General features: G+C 46.0%; 1 protein-coding gene across 1 annotated transcript in view; it reads right to left on the reverse strand.

Annotated features, from left to right (window-relative positions):
• The window catches only part of trrap (transformation/transcription domain-associated protein), a 63544-nt gene extending 48625 nt beyond the window's left edge, over positions 1 to 14919 (reverse strand). Inside the window, exons 1-22 of the mRNA XM_030773537.1 lie at positions 14820 to 14919; positions 14242 to 14291; positions 14022 to 14132; positions 13745 to 13849; positions 13432 to 13515; positions 13188 to 13244; positions 12943 to 13068; positions 11869 to 11946; positions 11499 to 11587; positions 10938 to 11034; positions 10557 to 10695; positions 9990 to 10068; positions 8362 to 8596; positions 7733 to 8063; positions 7500 to 7597; positions 7135 to 7329; positions 6741 to 6932; positions 5611 to 5776; positions 4990 to 5246; positions 4654 to 4854; positions 1510 to 1661; positions 78 to 277 (exon numbers count right to left, since the gene is read on the reverse strand). Of these exons, the coding sequence (XP_030629397.1) occupies positions 78 to 277; positions 1510 to 1661; positions 4654 to 4854; positions 4990 to 5246; positions 5611 to 5776; positions 6741 to 6932; positions 7135 to 7329; positions 7500 to 7597; positions 7733 to 8063; positions 8362 to 8596; positions 9990 to 10068; positions 10557 to 10695; positions 10938 to 11034; positions 11499 to 11587; positions 11869 to 11946; positions 12943 to 13068; positions 13188 to 13244; positions 13432 to 13515; positions 13745 to 13849; positions 14022 to 14132; positions 14242 to 14291; positions 14820 to 14919 (3142 nt within the window). The remainder of the gene's footprint in view (positions 1 to 77; positions 278 to 1509; positions 1662 to 4653; positions 4855 to 4989; positions 5247 to 5610; positions 5777 to 6740; positions 6933 to 7134; positions 7330 to 7499; positions 7598 to 7732; positions 8064 to 8361; positions 8597 to 9989; positions 10069 to 10556; positions 10696 to 10937; positions 11035 to 11498; positions 11588 to 11868; positions 11947 to 12942; positions 13069 to 13187; positions 13245 to 13431; positions 13516 to 13744; positions 13850 to 14021; positions 14133 to 14241; positions 14292 to 14819) is intronic.
• Positions 14920 to 15348: the final 429 nt, after the last annotated feature.

The raw sequence follows: 15348 nt of genomic DNA on the forward strand, positions 1-15348 counted from the left end.
GTAACCGTATTACATACACATACACACACACCTGTGTAGGTTCATTTTAAAAAGGTGCAGCACGTCGTGTCACTCACCACACTGTTGTGCCACAGCGACCATGGTGTAATGGCGAATCAGGCTGGCCACGAAGGGCAAGGCGCTGGGCCGCAGGTCCTTAATGACGGCGGACATGAATGCCCCCGTCAGCGCCTGCTCAAAAGTCCGGCGCGCCGGCGTGTCCTGCGCCTTGTAGCGGTGCGAGATGATGACGTTGGGGATCCATTTCTCCGTGAAGCTGAAGGAAAAAAAAAAAAAACAAAAAAAACACACAAGAAAATCAAGACTCAAGCCTCGGCGATACTCATCGACGTACCCGTCCATTGACGATACCCCGGCGATCCAAATATCCATGTCCAAGTCAGGCCGTTCAATTCTTGAACGTAAAAGCCGCCTTGCCTCGAAACAGCTAAGCCCTGTAGGAGATTTTCCTTTTGTTTGTCTGGCATTTAGCTCCACGCTGCGTTATTTACTGCGGTTGATGCCGACAACGTGATGGAGTGACTGTTTTATCCATGCTTGAGCTTGTGTTTTATAATGCCAAATGCCACGGGCAGCACTGATGGATTGCTCCATTTCGTTATCACCATTTAAAAGACTTGGCTTTGCAGGGACAGAATGGTGGATAGCGGGTTGGGGGTGCGGGAGTGTTGGGGTGCTTTTGGGGAGGGGGGGGGGGTGTTGTTTGGCAAGCCACAAAGTGCCAGATCAATTCAAATTCATGATGCTGCCCCAGGAGAGGGACTCCATTATCCAGTCTGGCATTTGCAATATTAAGGAGGCATTCTGCTTCCTGAAAAGGCCTCTTTTTATAGTGACCGCCCGCGATACGGCGCGCTGTGAAAAGGGAGACAGCGCGTCATGAATCAAGACATCTGACAGAGGCGGCCCGCTGCCCCTCTTCATAACTGACACACTTCATTATCCGCCGCGGGGCGGGGACGACGGCAACGACCAACAGCCTTTTCAGGGGAAGGAAAAAAAAAAAAAAAAGAAAGAAAGACAGAGGGAAAGTCAATTAGCCCCGGCACGGAGATCAATGCCGGGGTAATGTGACCCTCCCACTCTCCTCCTCGCCAGGCGAGTGTAAGTGTCTCGGAGTAATTAGCTCTTTTAATACTTTAGACAGTGTGGCTTCGGCTGCATGTGGCCCAGAGGAACGGCACTCGCGGCGGGAAAAGACAGAGAGAGTCTCATCGTTCCACGCAACAGCGAGAGGAACGACTCATCTCAAGCTCGCGGAGGAGGACAGACAGAAAGGCAGCGATAGTGAGAGCTTAAACAGGGAGCACATGACTTGATAATAAAAAAAAAAAAAAATTAAGTGCTTCAAAGGGACATGAGTGAAAAATGAGTTGATGGATTGTTCCAGATTTTCTATGGAAAACGCGCATTCACGAGTAAGCCTAGCTGTTTCGGTTGTCATTCACTGAGTATATTAAAGTCTGCCCAGGCGGCAAAAGATCTTACTTGGGGTGAGAGAGGAGCTGGTAGAGGGCGTGTTTGTTGTCCTCCAGGCTTGTCATGGCCACCAGGAAGCACTTGATGACCTCCCAGGCTTGCCGTCTGTAGTACGGTTCAGTGTTGGCACTCTTCAGACAGTCCAGGGCAGTCTCAATGGCCTGTTATCACGGGTAGGAAAAACACGTTAATACAATCTAAATCATTCAGACATCTCAGTCACACAGCCTCGTCAAACCAATATGTATTAGCATATACATATATCATGCGATACGTTAAGTGGTCAAAAAACAATTTTTGGGGAATGAAGATAACTTCTTATGAATATTCACCGCAGAGGTCTGCATTGAAACAAGGCGAGTAAAGCAAACACAGCTTCTGTTTAACCATTTGCTTAATATTTATCTCCAAGCGGTAACTTAGAGGTACCAGGACCAGTTTATCAGCCGGTCGTGGGTTAATTTCCTGCCATGATAGGGAAATGAGCCATGTCCTCACAGAACAGCTGACTAAGCTTCCTGAGACTGCAAATCTTCCCTCGGGCCGGACACTTTAGCCCTGTCATTTACAGACAGCCGCTGACAGCCTCACACAGGTGAGGCAAAAGACACGCTGAGGCTGCTGCAGAATGGATAAGTAAGGTAGTATTATCCTGTAATGTAGGTTGCTGGTTACACATCCACAGTTTGGCCTTACTGACAAGAGAAGCAATTCACCACCTATAGTGCCAACTGAGTGTGTGTGTGTGTGTTTGTGTGTGTGAGAATTCTTGTGAAACTCTACTAAAAAAAAAAAAAAAATACCTGAATCAGCTAAACGGATAATTCTGATATACTGAAACAATTAGACCAAACTGATGCACACGCCATAGATCCCCCAGAGAGGGGCTGTCCATCTCGGGCCCGCAATAACCAAACGCTGTGACAAATTTCTAGTCTTTCTCAGCGGGTGCTGCAATACACCGAAATGGGACGCTTCAACTAAAAGGTTAAATGTTTCTCCTCTGATTTTACACGGCCGGAGCAGAGTGACCCCCCCCCCCCCCCCCCCCCCATACGCTTAAGCAAAATGAGGGTCAGTGAGAGAGTCATTAAAACAACGGCAAATTATGGCAAGATGAGCTGAAATAGCAAAACACTTAGAGGAGGAGAATGAACCAATTAGTCTCTGGGAGGACAGAAAGGAGTGTTCAGAGCAGGGGTGGGGGGGAGGGGGGAGGGGGGGGGGTGCTGGGGTGTAACCGACTAATATCCAGCGTCAGCAGATGGGCTGGCTTGCACGCGATATCGCTTCGAGATGCCTTCCACCGTCAACTACACGATTTACTCCAGCAAAAGGGAAATTAAATGGTACCCTGGTTTGTCGCACAGTTTCGACAAGAAGGAGCAAAGTACAGGAGTAGGGCAAATATCTCACGCAATACAGTTTGTTTTTATCAATTTGAGTCCTAAACCGTTTTGCCTGCTAGAGACATTTTTTTTTTTGTACGTGTCAGATAACCTTGTACACATGTAGCATACCCCCGAGAGGCACCTCGACAAAACAAACATGCCATTTGTTCAACCTTTCAAGGCCATTCAACGCAAGGGCTGCTCAGTCCTTCAGCGAACATATTCCACACGTAACTGAGAGATTTTCATTAAACGAGTCCATTCACCTCTAATCAACGCTCCATCCCAAAGGTGTTCAGTAAATGAGCTCAGGAAAGCTGAGCAGAGGAGGGAAGGGGGGGAAAAAAAAAAAAAAAAGAGAGCCCAGCGCTCACCTTGTCTGAATGCTAAACTTCATTTAAACCCACCATGTTCAGGCACCAGAGATGGATATGGACAGAATCTCCAAGGCAACACAAAGAATGGAGGAGATTAATCAACTCTGTACCAAGAGAGGGTTTTAGCATGCTAGCAGAATCAGTCCTGACTTAAGCCATCATTCTCTGGCACTGGAGGGAAAGGACTGCCTTAGCACAGAATTACGCGTTCCGCTCGTCAGGGAGGGGGAAAAAGAAAGAGATGACAAAAAAAAAAAAAACACAAAAGGTTCATTTAGAGACCGAGCTACCTTGGTTAGGTGACGTCGAAAATCAAATTGAACGATGCCAACTCACATGAAAACAACTCTCAAAAAAAACCAAAACAAAACAAAGAAATACAACAGCACACACTCACACACACACACACAAAACAGAAACGCCCCGAAGTGCAGCACTGTGGGCAGTTGTAAATCCTGTTTGTGGGAAGGGGTGGGGAGGGAGGCGGCACACACACTGTAAGTTATGCAGAGCGAGCTTGACATGTCCAAGCCTTTTTTAATCCAAACAGACAGAAGCGGGCTCCAGGCTGCAGCAAACAGCAGCTGCTGCCCACGGCAACCGTAGGGGCGCATGCAAATGAAATTAAGCAGCCGCAGCGTAATGGCAGCGGCATCCATCTTTGAGGTGCGAACGCAATTACAGAAATGACAGTTTGTGTTTTGCCAAGCAGCGGCAAGCAGCAGGAAGGGCCATTAGCCGAAGTAAATAATCCCGTCAGCCGCGCATCGAGAGATTGATTAAGGGCGGGGGGGGGGGGGGGGGGGGGGGGGGCAGGAGGGCGGAGACGAGCGCAGCTTACAGGCTGATGATCTATTTAATTACCTGGGGAAGACGCTGTCTCCTTTCACTGCAGCTTCTCTTTGACAAGGATTCATTACACAATGAAAACCCTATCCCTAGCCGCGCCCCCCCCACCACCTCCTTTTTCTGTGTTTAGATTGAAACACACAGTGGAAAAACCAAAACAAAAAACAAACAAAAAGGCTGTGACTTTCTGAAGGAGACAGAGCCAACATGAAAATGTAAACGTGAAGAGTCCACTGGACTAAGGAGGGCGGGGTCAAAGAAGGAGGGAGGGCGGGGTCAAAGTGTCAAAACCGTGCGACTCGGAGCGTTCTGCCCGGCGCGAAAAACGAAAAGAAACTCCGCCGTCCCGCGACGGCTTCACTATCGCGCGACCGCAACGCCCGCGCCAAGTTTGGAAGTTCAATTTACGAAAGTCCAAGCCGCGCGCTGCCAAAAGCCACCCCTAGTAAAAGTCATGGACAACCTAAAGCGAGTTTCAACGTCACAATCCCGAGACTGCGCGTTCGCTAGTGCTCCAAACCGAACGAGAGTCGTACCTTTTCCATTGGCAGCTGAATGGAGGCTTTGCAGTCGGTAAACTCTGCCTTGATGCTGGGGCCCTGTACTTCAGTCACGACGTACTGCAGCCTCTGGGACTCCTTCAGCATCTTGCGGTTGCTTCCGCCGAACTTCCCCAGGACCCGGTACGCCACGTGAGAGATGGTCTCGGCCGGGTTCCGGAGGGTCCTCCACAGGGCCTGGGGACGGGAACGTCGAACAGATTTGAAAGGAATTTGAAGGATTTGAGAGATCTGAAGCGAGCACGTTACGGCAAAGGCTACGACCCTAAAAAGTCAAGGGTCGGAGTTGAAAGGAAGGAAGCAACTTTTTACCTGCATGAGCTCGGCACGGACAGGCTGGATGTGGTCATAGAGGAAGTCGGGCTGTAGGTTGTCCACACAGAGCTCCAGGGTGCGTAGACCCTGGCTGACCAAAGTCTGTGAGCCGTTGAGGGCTGACACCAGCGGGTCCATCAGCATGGGCAGGTAGGGCAGCAGAGAGCTTAATCTCACTGGGACAGTAAGACACAACTCCACAAACAGATCTTTCATGTGCTGCTTATGAAGGCCACTTTGCAGCATGTTCAAACCTGCAGAGCCACAAGGAAGGAGAATTCTGGGTTAAAACACTCATTCAATGAGTTCACAATCAATGCAGTGGACGTCTGATTCTGTGTATGTGGAGAATTTGTAGGCCTGTTCAAGGAACAAAGGTTCTAAAGACTGCTCCAAGACCAAAAGGGCAAAAACTCAACAGAATAGAATAAATAAACATGAATCAAGCTTGAGGCAGGCACCAAATACCACCCACTGTAATACACTGAGGAAAGTCACTCTGTGTGTATGTGTGTGTGTGTGTGTGTGTGTGTGTGTGTATGTATCTAAATCCCTCCAACAAAAAAAAAAAAAAAAACTTTCACAAGAGACAAAGAAAGATCTAGTGAGTGTGCCTACCCTGCAGCAGGTTAGGCAGTAAGGGCAGGAACTCCTGATAGAGAAGGTCATGGCTTCCTCCTCCGATGGAACGAAACAGGGCCCTCAGCAGCAGGAAGTAATTATAGGGCTCTTTGGCTGACTGGGCCAGTTCCATTGAGCTGTTCACTATTTTATGCAAGTGAGGCTGGGGAAGAAGTGAGAGAGAGAGAGAGAGAAAGGGATAGAGAGTCAGGCAATGGATGCAACTTTGTTTTTCCAATCACACTCCGAACAGCTGTCTCCTTCAGGTTCTCTTTAGAATACACGACCCACAGGTGTAGCACCTTCGGGCGGAAAGCGGCTTTGGGGTGAAAAATGAAAAAACATTGCCACAAAGGATGACGGATGACTCTTTTTCCCCCAAAGGTCTGAGAAAAGCTGAGAAACCAGCGGCGACTCCTTTAGCTAAAAGGACATACCAAGGACCAATGCCCATGTTCTGTTCAAACTTGCTTTCAGAAACGAAATGATACAGTTTATCATTTTGGTTAGATCGTAACCCAGTAACCCAGTACAGACAACGAGCAATTCGTGACAAGATGAGTGGACTGGTCGCGTAACGTCAAGAAGGTGGAGGACGAATTTATGGGCGTTTAACGTAAAGCTGACAAATCTAAGCCCCTGCAGATGTATTACTGCTTCATATTATTGATATCCATTCAAAACACACTGGCTTCACCACTGGGTCATGTGAACTGAGACAGAAAAAACCTTTTCTTCCTTTTTCCAGACTGTTATTTCTGACTGACCTTCACCAAGGTCTTAGCTGTCAATCTGAAGCTGGAGTGCCATTTCTCACACCAGAGGCTGACAGAACGCATTAAATTTAATGCGGCGTGGCTGATAATGCCGAGATGCCGGACAGCGCGGGTGTTGTCAGAGCTCAGGTGGTGTGTCAGACTTTCTAAAAACCCAACTGTTTTTCAGTCACTCAAACCTTACGATACCTGCCCGCTTTGTCTTGACTGTAGCACTAAGGTTTGAGTCAGGTTTGGGGCAGCACTAATGTGCATTATTGGGAAATTGATTTTTTTTTTTGTTTTGTTTGTTTGTTTCTTTTAGCTTAACATCCTTAAATATGGAAAGTCGGTCGAAAGATAAATTCTGACCTTGAGCATCTGCTCATTCTCCGCGGCAAAGAGAGACACAGAGCCAAAGACAAGTTTGAAGAGCTTAAGGTAGAGGTTGGACAGCTCCACATTGGATCCCATCTCCGGCAGCCGCTCCAACAGGTACTCCACCAGGATGGTGGCAAACATGGCAGAGGTGGACAAGTTGGCAAGGAAGGAATTTGCCACAATCTGCAGAGGAAAATTCACAATTATCTTACGTGACTGTACAAGTGCTATTTGCTATTCGAAGCACTAACTACAAAATTTAACCAGTGGATATTTTATGTTATATAGACAAAACCGAATTTAAGCACGAGGAGCATAAATTTCAGAGTTTAAAAGCCTAAACCACAATTTAATCAAGTAAACTTAGATGCAACAAGGCTCTTACCTGCAAAGCATAATTTTTGGAAATCCTTTCCACCATGTAGGGTACAGTGGTCTGGAATATCTCTTTGAAGGTGAGAGGATTCATCATCGTAAAGACCCCAGCAAAGTGCTCCAGGACCTCCTTCTCTTCCTTCATACGCACCGTCTGACAGTTGGCCACACGAATGTACGTCTGACCGTTGCCGGCAATCTGTACCTAGCCAAAAGCGGGTTGGCTCTGTGATAATCTGTACAGCTCTATTTATCGTGCGAATATACGTTTTTGAAAGCACTACTTCAATTACGGCTCCAAAAAAGAAAAAGGGAACCGTACAATGATTGGACGACGCAGAGGTGGGAATTGTGTAGGTCAGGGAGCAGTCGTACCTGGTAGATGTCCAATGCCTGCATGGCGTATTTGACCAGCTTGATGTAAATTTGTGTCTCTTTGGGCTGGAGCTGTTTGTTCGGAATGAACTGTGGTTCTAAAAAGTGAACAAAGATACACACACACACACATATATATTCAGTATATAGACAGATGGATAGACATTTTCAGAAATTTTTTCCTTTTTGCACTACTGAGCACTGTCCTCTATATTCCTTTATGACAACCTCACCTCCAGGCGCTTTGCAGGAAGTGATGCCCCAGGTGATGGTCTTTACCCCACAGACAAGAGTCTTTACCAGGCTGCGGCAGTCTGACACCTGGAAGGTCTGTTTGTCCTCCTTGTCCCCGCCCCTGTCGAAAGGTGTGGCTGGGGGTGGGGCCGGAGTGACAGGTGTGGGTGGAGCAGGGGGAGGGAGGGCAGGTGTGGCGGTAGTGGGCGTGGCCGGAACCCCTGGTAACGCCCCGGAGTCTACAACACCCATCTCAGACTGCGGCTTACACTTTTTAAAGATTGCCACCAGCTGATAGCGCGCGATGGTGTGGAACTTCAACACAAACACCTGTGGGACGGAAACAAAAGCCATGTCATTTTTGACCGACGTCAAACATATCTTGAAGGAGGAAAGCACTGAGCTCTGTAACAAAACGCATCGTCACTCAATGCGGTTCAGACAAACAATACAGATTTCGCTTTGGGCTCGTTCATAACCGTCAAAGCCTTAAAACAAGAGCTTCAAAAAAACGTCACAGAAGCCTATTTATAAGCTCGTACTGTCCAGAGCTTTCTTTAACTTGACACGTTTCTCTTTTATCATATCGGTTTGGGCACAGATGAGCGCTCGGGGGGCCCAGCCTCACCTCCAGCATCCTCATGAGAATATCCCTCCCGTTTCCGTTCTCCTGCTCGCTCTTAGAGCGAATGCAGTCCACTAAATTGAGCAGCAGTTTGCAGGACATGGTCTGGATGCTGCTGGGGAGTGATTCGTCGTCTATGTTCTTGGCAAACAGCTGCACGGCCAGCGACAGGTCCGTGAGGGGCAGGTTCTGTCTCACATGGTGCACCAGGTCAGCCAGAGTACTGTACGCCAGAGGCCTGCAAAAAAAAAAAAAAACAGACAGACGCGTTTTTCATAGCATCTCTCTACGTTTTCCGTTTTTTACTCTGTTTACGTTAAAAGGCTACAAGATCTTATAACAAAGAACTGTGATTGTGCGATGTGTTCCGTCCAGGACTTCTCTGACACCTTTACTTGGAATTGGGGGAGGCGGCGGGGGGGGGTTCTCTGGAAGTTTACAGCGTGAGAGCCAGAACAAACACCATTACTGATCCTGACAGATCAGGAGCCAAGTCAAATTTATGTTTTGAGGGCTGATGTCTAAGTGAGCGGAGGCGGCTTTGGCAGGCGTGCGACACCTGGGGCAGGCACTCAGACTTCTCCAAGACAGGAGGTCTCCCCCCCCCCCCCCCCCCCCCCCCCCACCACCACACCCCCCATGGCACGACTGACAGCCAGGCACACACAGATGGACACCTGGCTCTTCTCCTCCTCACTCACTCGAGCATCTCTGTTCAGTCACACACCATTAACATTCCATTCTGACTTTTTTTTTTCCCCCCCTTTCTTCCCCAGACGATAAACACTCTTTTTCTTTTTCTGTGAACGCCCAGTCCATCCAACAGCTGTGTGAGGGGAAAACTGTGAAGCTACTGCATACGTGTTACCATCTTCACTGACATTGGCACTAACGTGATGTGTTACCATCTTCACTGACATTGGCACTAACGTGATGTGTTACCATCTTCACTGACGTTGACACTAACGTGATCGCTGCCAACTTGTGTTTAAGTGGTGCCCAGTATCTCTAACGCTGGACCAGTTGCAGCCACAGTCCTGGAAACCTATTGGACAGCACCTTCCTGTTAAGTGGGCTACATGATCAGTAAACAAATAAAGGTGGTAGTGTTAGGGTAGATCTTGTCACTTGGCTACACACCGGTTGGATTTGGGTCAGGGCTGCATTAGATAATGCCACAGAGGTTCAGTCTTTGCAGCAACAAACAACGTAAGTATCTGGGTCTGTGGAATCTACTTACAATCAGTCAGGAGGCAAACACACTCAGATCTTATCAGTTATACTTTCAGCGTCCAGACTTCAAGGTATATTACACAAGCACGCACGCACTCACGCATACACACACACTCTTCCATACACACTTATACCATTTGCTGGACTAAAGCATATCGCTCTCATCACTGTGTCTTTGCCAAGCATACGTTATCCACAGATCTGGGTGGGGTATTTTTTGGGAAATCATAACTTCCCGGTTGAGAAACGCTGCACGTATCGGTTATAAGGTTTCAGTGTCTTGCTGGTTTTTGCTCTCACGTATTAGATAAAGCTTCAAACAATCAGTATTTCATACATCCAACGCCTCCCTGAGCGACCACGCCGAATTAACCCAAAAAGCCGGGGGATTGGCCTACCTCAGGGTTTCTCTTGCAGTGTATCCTGATCCAATGAGTATCGACTCATCAAAAAGTTTGTCCATGACTGGAATGAATTCTGCAAAATGAAACGATCTTTATTAGATGCTATCTCGCCGACTTTAAACCAAACAGAAAGGCCAACTCGGCCTCCGACGATGAGACGCATCAATACACACTGGGCAGTTTGAGCTCCTGATTGATCACTGTTGATTTCTTCACAAGACTAATGATTTTAGCAGAGTGTATCACATTCCGCACTCAACTGCTATTGATTAAGGGGTAAAACTTACAGAAAACATTCCCAGAATGCAGCTAGCTGGGTAACTTATCCTTGACATTTGAACAGATAGTCCATAATTTAAAAAAAAAAAAAATCTGGCCAAGTTGCTGAAAATACGAGTATGCCTGTTTTTCCATGCAGATCTCAGCGCGCATTTCTGCTCCTTTATGCTGAACTTTATGCTGTTCTGTAAATACCTTTCTTTACTTTCTGGAAGTTTGTGAGGGCGGGGGGCAAGAGGAGGAGCTGGCACTCAGAGGTGTGCGTTTTGCATGTGTACTCACGGCTGCGCAGGTCTGTGGTGAGAATGTGTTTGGCAGCGATGAGGAGCTCTTTCCGCAGATGAGCCGTCTCAGGAGGGCAGTTAGACAGCAGCTGCAGCATTCCCTTTACCATCTGCTGAGAATATTTCCCAACCAGGTCCTGACAACACACAAACACACACACACACACAAAGTCCTTAACTGTTTTAGGAAAAATCAGGAGATTTCAAAGAAGGTGAAAGCATTTCGGAGTCACAGAAAAGAAAGTTTATATAGTTGTCAACTCTAGGATTTTGTAAAGTTTAAATAGGGGGGATTTTTTGAGGACTGGAGTGTGAGTGTAAACACATAAGACAGGTGAAGAGCAAACAGTGAAAAGCAGAGCAGGGCAAAACACTGTACCTGGTAGATGCGAATGATGTAAGCCAGGAAGGATAGAGTTTTGATCTGAGCTGCGATGAAGTCTGCATAGAGCTCCTTATTATACAGCTTGTGCTGCCTGAAATCATTTCAAAACAAATAACCAGTCATCGGGGGGTGGGGGGTGAGGGGGGGGGATCAACTTCATAAAAATATTCAAACACTTGCAAATATGATCACTCATAGATTAACAATAATGAGAATGTGTGAGTCATTCTTTGTAGACTGAAATCATACAATTCCACCAGATCCATGACATCTGATCAAATTACCCTAAGGATATAGGTTCTCAAAATTATCGCCAAAGCTGCTGCTCAGGAAACATAACGGGTGACACGTGCGATTGTTCTTGTCAGTTCTGGGTGCGTGTGTGTCCAGATTTCTATCCTCCTGAATATAATTTTCACCCGAGCGATCTATTTACGCGTGAACAATATTAACGCGCGGAGGCCATGTTGACTGCAGTTGCACCTGTGTGCATAAGCCCTGACAGGGCGAGAGAGGAAACTGTGCCGTCATGGTTACATGATGGAGTGGACTGACCTGGCCTGAGGAGACACCTGCAGCATTATGGTATTCATGATTAGAGGGACAAACTCCGACACCACGTTGTGAATGTTGAGTTTGTAAAGCTACAAAACAAAAAGACAGGAACCCAGATAAGTACAATTCGTTGCACAAAAAAAAAAAAGGAAAATTCTTGAAATTTGTAGTCTTGAGCCGTTACTCGTAACAAAAGACCAGATGAGATTTCGCAATGAAGTACGAGCACCAGAAACACTTCGCGCTAAAACAGATGTTAAAATTTGAAGTGACCCATCTGTCGCTATGGAAATGAACTCAAATTTTTGCATCGTTTCAGTTTGAGAGGGGGGGAACATGCAGTTCTGTTTATGCGCCAACCAGAACCAACCTGGTACATGAGGACCACAATTATGGGCAGCTCTGCCAACACTTTGAGTGACAAGGAGCCCCGGGGAATGATGGTATGCTGGAGGGCAGAGAGAAGACAAATGAGATGCAGATAAGAGGAAGACAGGACATTTAATACGGCAAATGACTGCTCAAAGGCATACCAACTGTCAGCACTAAACAGAGAGGGGAAAAAAGTGTTAAACTTTTACATCTTGCATTGCAGTGACCTCCTCATAAGTATAGAGGTGTGTAACTGCAATGGATCTATGTAAAAGTATGGCCTTTTGCGTCCTTTATTTTAAGCAATCAACTCAATATAAAACAAAGTTAAATTTGCAGTTCAGTGCAGAGTGACATGCTGCATTTTACTCCTTCAATAGTGGATTGGCACCCCCTAGTGGTCATAGATATAAATAGGTGAACAGGGGACCATGCCAGCTCCATTACCTCCTCCTGTTTGTATACATACAATGAAGGTGGTACCCTCCAGTTGTGCTGTATCAAATTATATAGGTGTCTGGGTCAATGGAACCACCCAAAATCAGCTAGAGACACTCAGATCTTATCAGTTATACTTTCAGCGTCCAGACTTCAAGGTATATTACACAAGCACGCACGCACTCACACACACACACACACTCTCTTCCACACACACTTATACCATTTGCTGGACTAAAGCATATCGCTCACATCACTGTGTCTCTGCCGAACGTACATTATCCACAGACAGCCTGTTTTTTTTTTTTTTTTGGGAATCTTAATCATGCCATTGATTAGTGCTGAACATTAAATCAAGACATAGTTTGATCTACTGTTCAGTGTTCAGGATTTTGCCATCTCCTAATTTTTAAATGTTAATTATAAGTGAGAAAATAGGTATGCGCACTCCTCTGCCTTTCAGAGACCACAGTGTCTAAATTAACACAAAAGGCGACGGGACATCCCACTCCGGGAGTGGGATTTTAGAAACCATGCTCCAGCATTGCTGTTAAACCGATGCAAGCTGGTGTATTACTGACTATGACTTTCAGCTTTGAAAGATGTAAGTAACTGTAAGTTTCTGAGTACAAACCGTGCGGGTCTCGCTGTCCTCCCGCTCTGGAGCAGTTTTCACCAAGACTGAAGTGATCATTCCCACCATCTCAGGAGATGGCACCGTGTTCTCAGCTATTACCTGGGGGTTCTCAAAGTACCTCGCCTGACACACATACAGAGAGAGAGAGAGAGAGAGAGAGAGAGGGATATACAGCGCTCAGAACCAATTACACTTTCACAAGTTTCAGAGTTCTGTATAACATTTAGTTCTTTACAACTCACCACTACTTTAGGTAACTCTTTGTAGATCTGCTTCACAAAATCAAGGAAGTGATGGATCTGCGAGGATAATACGAAATCGGATTAACACGGCCCTGAAGTGAAACCTATCGCACTATCACCGGGATTCAAAATTTCCAAAAATATGTTTCCAAGAGACAGCTACTCACAAAAACAAAAAAAAAGGGGTGTATGACGGTGACAAAATGAAAACCGACAGACGAAAGAGTGTTTCGGTCAGACTCACCTCCTGCGAGATCGGCGGGCGGAACTGCTTGTGGAGTTCAATGATAATGCGCAGGCAGATGAGCACGTTCTCCTCACTCTCAATCTAAACGACGACAACAATCAACGTCAGTCAAACGGAAAATCTAACGAGTCATGATATCGATGCCAAATTCCATAATACCAAACCATTTCCAAGGATATGGAACCTACAGAAGGACTTCAATACCAGCCTGCGATTCTTCAAATGTCAAATATCAAATGAGCTGCATAAATCAAATTGTATAGCGGAGCATATTTACAAATGGCAAACAATAGGGGAAAAACAAATTAACCTCAAGGAAGCGGAACATCACAGACAAGATGTTCTTTGTGTGAGGCCGAAGATGCTCGTTCGTCGGAATGCGGTGGATAATTTCGAGGACCAGTTTCCTCAGTTGCTGCGGAATGAGCAAAAAAAAAAAATTTTTTTAAAAATGTCAATGACCTTCAACAGCACAGAAGCTCAAAGAGATCAAATATAATTCAATTTCAACACGCTTCCTTCGTACGGCAGACGAAGTCTGCATCATCGAGAGGACTCGGACAGACTCGCGGCACGAAAATACACACCTGGGTTGGCTTTTCCTGAAGGAACTGCACTTCCCCATCCTGGAGAAAAGTGAGGAAGCGAGGGATGATGTGCTCGAGGAAAGTGGAGTACTGGGGTGAAGAGGTCACATTCTGGAGGAGAGGGATGAATCATTTTTATCACATCAAAATAATCCTTCAGAAACCAGTTCTGTATGAGTCACGGGAAAAAAAAAAAAAAAAACGACATTTGCGCACTTACCTCAAAATTCTCGCTGACCTCCTGCATCATTTTTAGTTTGGTCTCGTCCGCTTAAAAGTCAAGTCAGAGAATACAGGCTATTAAAAAAAGTGCACCACCAACTGCACAGTCACGATCATGTAAGAGCGAAAAGCGCCGAAATCTGCTCTGTTTCACCTTCTTCAACCAAAGTAACACAAACACGCAGAGAAAAAGGAAAATCGTGCGTAAACAGTTCCACTGACACACTTTACACATCACCCACACAGTACAGGCACTTCTATCATAAATTTAAGCCCCTGAAGTAATATAAAGGGAGCTTAATCTATAGAGAGGCAGGTAAGAGGAACGCATTTTAGAAAAGGACAACGGGTTTCCATACAAAACCACGAAAAGACCCAGACATTTTTGATCATTCTTGAATAGACTGTGTTTTCCTCAAAGGCTTGTTTTCTTGGACATGTATTTTCTCAATTGATTACGCTCGAACAACAGAACAGTTAGTCACACAGGGTAGTAAAGAGTCTTACCTGGCACACGTATACATGTATGTATATCTACATAACTAATGCAACTGTATGGCATGCTGGTTTACTCACGTGTGTTGCTATCTGTAAGTGCTGCTACAAACTGCAGGTACTTCTTCATCAGGGTGGTCTGATCCACCACAGTCGGACTAGGGGTGGGCACAAACGCCATGGTTCCAGCCGGGACAGACAGTGTTGCGTTGAAACAAGGGCAGACAGTGGCCTGCTTCGATCTCAGTGGAAAGTCATGACATCTGAAAAAGTACAGTAGAAGTAAAAAAAAAAAAACAAAAAAAAAAAACAACTTTACTAATGAGCCAAATTATCATTATCTAACAGTCTCTCCAAACAAATATATGAACAGTTACAAAATAACAAACTCATTTCACTTGTACTTTTCAATGTTGAATTACTTATTCCTATGGTTTCACTGACAAAACTCTAAGTGTCTGTGAAATTATACAAAGATCAAGGGATCTTTCATGAAAGTACTCCCGATAACAGCACTGAACCCTTCCATCAAAAGTTAGGTCTGCTCGTTACCCAAGGTAATGACACTACTGCATAGCTAGCTAAAAAAGTAGCTGGATAGCTAGCCACA

Source organism: Chanos chanos, chromosome 5, assembly GCF_902362185.1.
Source record: "Chanos chanos chromosome 5, fChaCha1.1, whole genome shotgun sequence".
Classification (NCBI taxonomy): Eukaryota; Metazoa; Chordata; class Actinopteri; order Gonorynchiformes; family Chanidae; genus Chanos; species Chanos chanos.